The sequence below is a fragment of the Engraulis encrasicolus genome, chromosome 5 (genome assembly GCF_034702125.1).
Source record: "Engraulis encrasicolus isolate BLACKSEA-1 chromosome 5, IST_EnEncr_1.0, whole genome shotgun sequence".
Classification (NCBI taxonomy): Eukaryota; Metazoa; Chordata; class Actinopteri; order Clupeiformes; family Engraulidae; genus Engraulis; species Engraulis encrasicolus.
This window is the reverse complement of record NC_085861.1, coordinates 27,755,668-27,760,667: the sequence shown is the minus strand read 5'-3', so window position 1 is coordinate 27,760,667 and position 5,000 is coordinate 27,755,668. Positions and strand designations below refer to the sequence as shown.

Sequence of the window (5,000 nt, the reverse complement as noted above, 5' to 3'; positions counted from 1 at the left end):
ATGATTTGATGTGATAGTGTTTCCAAACTTCAATGGCGATGCATTTCAGAAATCGTGGGGTGTATCGAACCGTAGGTCAAAAATCGCGATAAGAACGAATTGTGAGTTGAGTGTATCGTTACAGCCCTAAACCCCAGGCCTTAAAGGCGGCCATATTAGCTGCTCGCCGAGTGTGAAGAAGCCTCAGAAGGCTGAAGGCTCTGTAGGCTCAGAAGGCTGAAAGCCCAGCAGGCTGAAAGCTCAGAAGGTTGTTTACGTGTGAGCTGAGCACAACACAACAGCAAGGCGATTTTAACTCCTTCTTTTGGCTGTATACCTGAAGCAATGTTTTGACCCACGGGATTAGAGCCGTGCTTAATTCTCAATTACAGATAGGTAGTGTGGTAATATCACCAGAATATCACCAGAATATTTTGCACCATGTTTTGAGTGAAATTATAGTATTGTTTATTCTGCAGACTTCGGTAATGAGTTGATGTGGTCCTGTAATCATACAGTATGTACAAAATCCTGTTCCAAATATATTTTTGTGTCTGTCTGTCTGTCTGTCTGTCTGTCTGTCTGTCTGTGCGCCTTTGTGTGTGTGCGTGCGTGCGTGCATGCCTGGGTCTTCCCACAGAGCCTGCTGATGCTCACGTGTCCAAGCCGACATACGTAAAGAACGGACACACGTTGCCAGTAGGGGGCCCCGGTCGGGGCCACGAGGCTGGAAGGCTACCCTCCGACCCAGATCACCGTGGCAACCCCGCATGGCACGCCCACCCGGACGAGCAGTGGGTGCGCATCCCCCAAGACGGGGACCGCCGCGGGATGCTAGGACTCCAGGACATGGATCGCCGAGTTTTGGGACCACAGGACTTAGACCGCCGTGGGATGGTGGGGCACCAGGACGGGGACCGGCGCGGAGGCATGGGACCCCGGGGTGGAGGGGGGCCTGGGCACGAGGACCCAAGGGAAGGGCGGAGGGGCGGCGTCGGCAGGCAGGGTGGAGAGGAGCGGAGGCCTGGACCGGGTTGGCAAGCGGAGGATGGGAGGCGAGGTGGAGGAGGCCGAGGACACCCTAACGGAGATAGGCGAGCAGGACTGCAGAAGGGACTGTCGGAGGACGGACGGAGGACGCGGACCGAGACGGAGTGGAAGCCCACCCTCCCCAGGCACGCGTCCACCGAGGAGGGGAGAGGACGGAGAGGTGAGGGACATGTCATGAGCAATCAGGAAGCCCTGATATTCCCATCCACACATGCATGACTTAAAACTACTGTTATCATAGAAAACATGGAAAACGCACATAGTGTTACCTAAACTATTGTCAACGAAAACATACGGAAAACAAGTGATGCGGCAACAATATACAATGCGGCCTGTATATTTTTATATGTTTTGGCTTTAGCCAATCGCCATCCTTGCCTTACCATGAAGCCTCACTTTAAGTCACTGCAGATTCCAAACCACATAGCTGCATTTACAATGAAATATTGCAAGAAATAGGATGCCTCATGTTGATGATGAGGGTTGAGCAGATGAAAAGATGAGAGATCAGGAAGGTCAAGTGTAATGACCTTCACACAACCTCTGATTCATAGGTCATGCCAGAAAGAATACAGGGAGAATCAAGCATCAGGAGTAGAATTTACTGTCTCTGGGTTCTACGCAGTGATATTTGTTGTGCCTGTGCATGACGGGTACATGGGCGAAGTGAAGTGAAAGCCCACCTGGGAAACTCCAACTCCCATTGTCATAATGACACACTACTCCACAGCACACAAGTGCACACTGCACACAACGAAATTGCATTTATGCCTCACCCATGCACATGAGGATTGTGTTGCTATTTCTTGTGCCGCAGCACTTTAACCGGTCTTGCTGGGCTAAGCCCCAGTTATCACAAATCTAAAGTCTCGGACTAAATGCACGGTGTTTCATTTCGAATTAGGCCTCAAACGCTGAAGGTGAAAGCAGACAGTTTTGAGATGAAAAATAGCCCAAAGGCTAAATCCGTTTGTCTCATGAATCAAGAAACTTGGAGACGGATGAAAGAAGGTGGATAGATAAGTGCTAAGTGACCTACTTCCATCCATCTCCCTGCGTCCTCTTGTTGCTTCTCTGAGGCGAGACGCCATTTTGTGTGAGAATGAAGCCGCTGCAGGGCTCTGAGGTAAAATGGTGCGAATAAAGATGTCAAGACGTCAGCTATTAAAAGCGACAGCTTTATTTCTACATGCATTAAGGAGTTAGAGCGTGGAAATAAAAGTAGCATTAGAGAATGGAAGACGCAAGCTTTTAAATCTGCCAGAGACGTTTATTACAGACATGATAGTATAGAAAGGGTACTTTGTGATTGTCATTTGAAAGTTAGGGCGTGCACATCCTCAAAAACTGTAATCCAAGTGCCAGACAATGGCAGTAGATAGTGTGACACAGAGTTGTCAGCACACTGGGTGTAAGCTGCAAATAAAATACTTCATTTTGAATCGTTGAGCCACCTGTGGGATCTTCCTCAGTCATGAGGATGTTTTGGAACTTGCACCCAGTTGACAGGCCGCTCTCTCACACTTTTCCAATTGTCACCTGTCCTCTTTTCCTCTCATGGCACTCTAGGGGAGGTACAGCAGTAACTCATCACCTCTGTGATCACTCATCATTTTACTGCTACCCATCTCTCATCTACCACTCTCCTCCTTGTCTTCCTCCTCCATTTCTCACTCCTCCCTCTTCTCTCCTTTCTCTTACAGCGCATTTCCTTCATACAGTCTCTTCCACTCCTCCTCCTTCTCTTCCACCTCTCTGAGTGCGTTTTAATATGTGACCTTGCCTCCTCCACTTGCCTCCTCCACTTGCTTCTCGTCATGATGACATCACAGACAACAGCATTATTTTTCAATATCTTGCAAAAGCTCAATTATAGAGTCTTTTTCTCATTTGCAATTGGGATGGTGAATGAAAAACAGTCCCTCAAAAGTTGTTGTGGCGAGGCTGACAACTGGGAAACTTTATTGTTTTCTCCACGGAGGAGGGGCCAGGAGGAGGGGCCAGAAGGCGGGGCGAGGAGACAAGCACAAGTGGAGGAGGCAAGGTCACATATTGGGATGTACCCTCTGTGTCTCTACTCCTTGTCTTCCTCCTCCATTTGTCACACATCCCTCTCCTCTCCTTCCTCTTACTTTTCATCTACTCTGCATCTCCTCCTCCTCCTCCTCTTCCTCCTCCTTCTCCTCCTTCTTCTCCTCCTCCATCTACTCTGCATCTCCTTCTCCTCCTCCTCTCTGTGTCTTTACTCTACATCCACTCTACTTCTTACTGTCTCGCTCAGTTTCTCACTCCTCCCCCTCTTCTCCTTTCTCTAACAGTACATTTCGTCTTACTTAAAGTGCATATCGCAGGTTAACCACTACTTTGGATCAATGTGTACACACTGTATTCAATAAATGATCCACATATATAAGTCCCTCCAAAAACGATGTTAAACAACGATTTTTGTTGTTTGTTGTGGCAAATGTGGGTTTAACCGTAACCTGGCGACTACGTCAGGCGAGGCCATGGGTGAACGTTCTAATTTTATTTGCCTGGCATTTTACATAGGCGAGGTGACGATCAAATGATATAACGGCCGTGGCCTGCAGGCCTATAATAGAAATCGCAACTACCGGTAAACGTGCGGCTTTTCTCATGCAGGGCACTGTAACAACTTCCAAATGATTTAGTAACTTTTGGCCAACTAGTTTTAGTAGAAAAGCTATTCATGCAGGGTTGCAAATTCTGCTTGAACCTAGGCCTATATGCTAGACTATGCGACATGGGCTTCTTTTTTTGACTAGTCCCTTCATATTTTTTGGGCTTGCTTTTAATCATTTTTAATTAACTGCCAATATCGTGTCAGCTAAATGCAATAGGCTACCTAAATTACAAACAGCACAAACGCGTCTCTTGAAATGATCTGCGTAGCCTAAAATGTGGTGCTATTCGCCCGACTGGAGAGTGACTGTCCATGGTGCTGAAATCGCGTCAAACTTTTCCCTAGGTGCAAAACATAGGCTAAGTATACCACCCGAGTCATGTCGCTGTTGTAAAAAATCACATGGCCTATTTTCAATAGAATTACATGCAACTTCAATAATGGTCACCCACATGCGTGTGACAAATCAATAGCATAGGTAACCCACGCGGCGGCGGGACTATTTCGGTTAACCTATATTCCTTGAAAAAAAAAAAAGTCAGAGTGTCACAAAAAAAACTGCACTGTCCGTAATTATAGGCCTACCAAACGAAAGTATCCATATAGAAGAAATCAAGTCTTCAGTTTCAATAATCCACGTTGTGTGGCGCAAATGTAGCGCCTTCCAAGTCTCTCGCGGCCAAAAGTGACTAAGCTCACCTCTGATGATAGACTTATAGCCTACTTATCTTCCAGGTTACTCACGGCACTGAGACGATGCAGGATAATCCATGGAAAGTCTTCAAGTAATCCAAACAGAGCGGTTCAAGCAAGACAGTAAAACAACAATAGTCGCCAGATCAAATAGCCTATATAAACATAAATACCAAAACTAGCCAATAGGCCTATGTAGAAATTGGTATGACGTTTGATAAAAGCATCTCATTCAGATGGCCAGGGAGAGAGGCAAACAATCTTTCAACAGCGTTGGCTGGAGCCTTCGAGTAGAGCCTTTTGGTTGTATCTTTTCAGTCTCTATTTTCCTACGCGCGTAGGATCCACGTTTTTAGATGCGTCCCAGCATCTCTATAAGAGGGTAGGCTATGTCTGTCCGTCCGTCTGAAACGCGTTCTTCAAATTGTTCCCTTCTGTGTCCACAAGGTGGGAGAGTTGACTATTTCGCCCGGAGCACGCAGCTGATTGCAATGAGACAAGTGCAGCGCGAGTACAATGCAAGTGCTGGTACATTGAATAAGAAGCCATGATAACGCGCCAGTTGCCCTAGCCAGGACAACTGAGGGGGCATTCAATTTTCGGCATTATTTTGCGTTTGGGCCGTGGGAGGCAA

At 47.1% G+C, this 5,000-nt stretch overlaps 1 protein-coding gene across 4 annotated transcripts in view; it reads left to right on the top strand.

Annotated features, from left to right (window-relative positions):
• The window catches only part of phactr4b (phosphatase and actin regulator 4b), an 88,346-nt gene that overhangs the window by 52,755 nt on the left and 30,591 nt on the right, over positions 1–5,000 (top strand). For all 4 annotated transcript variants that reach the window (XM_063199049.1, XM_063199047.1, XM_063199046.1 and 1 more), the window contains one exon: positions 620–1,189. In XM_063199049.1, coding sequence (XP_063055119.1) covers positions 620–1,189 — 570 coding nt within the window. The remainder of the gene's footprint in view (positions 1–619; positions 1,190–5,000) is intronic.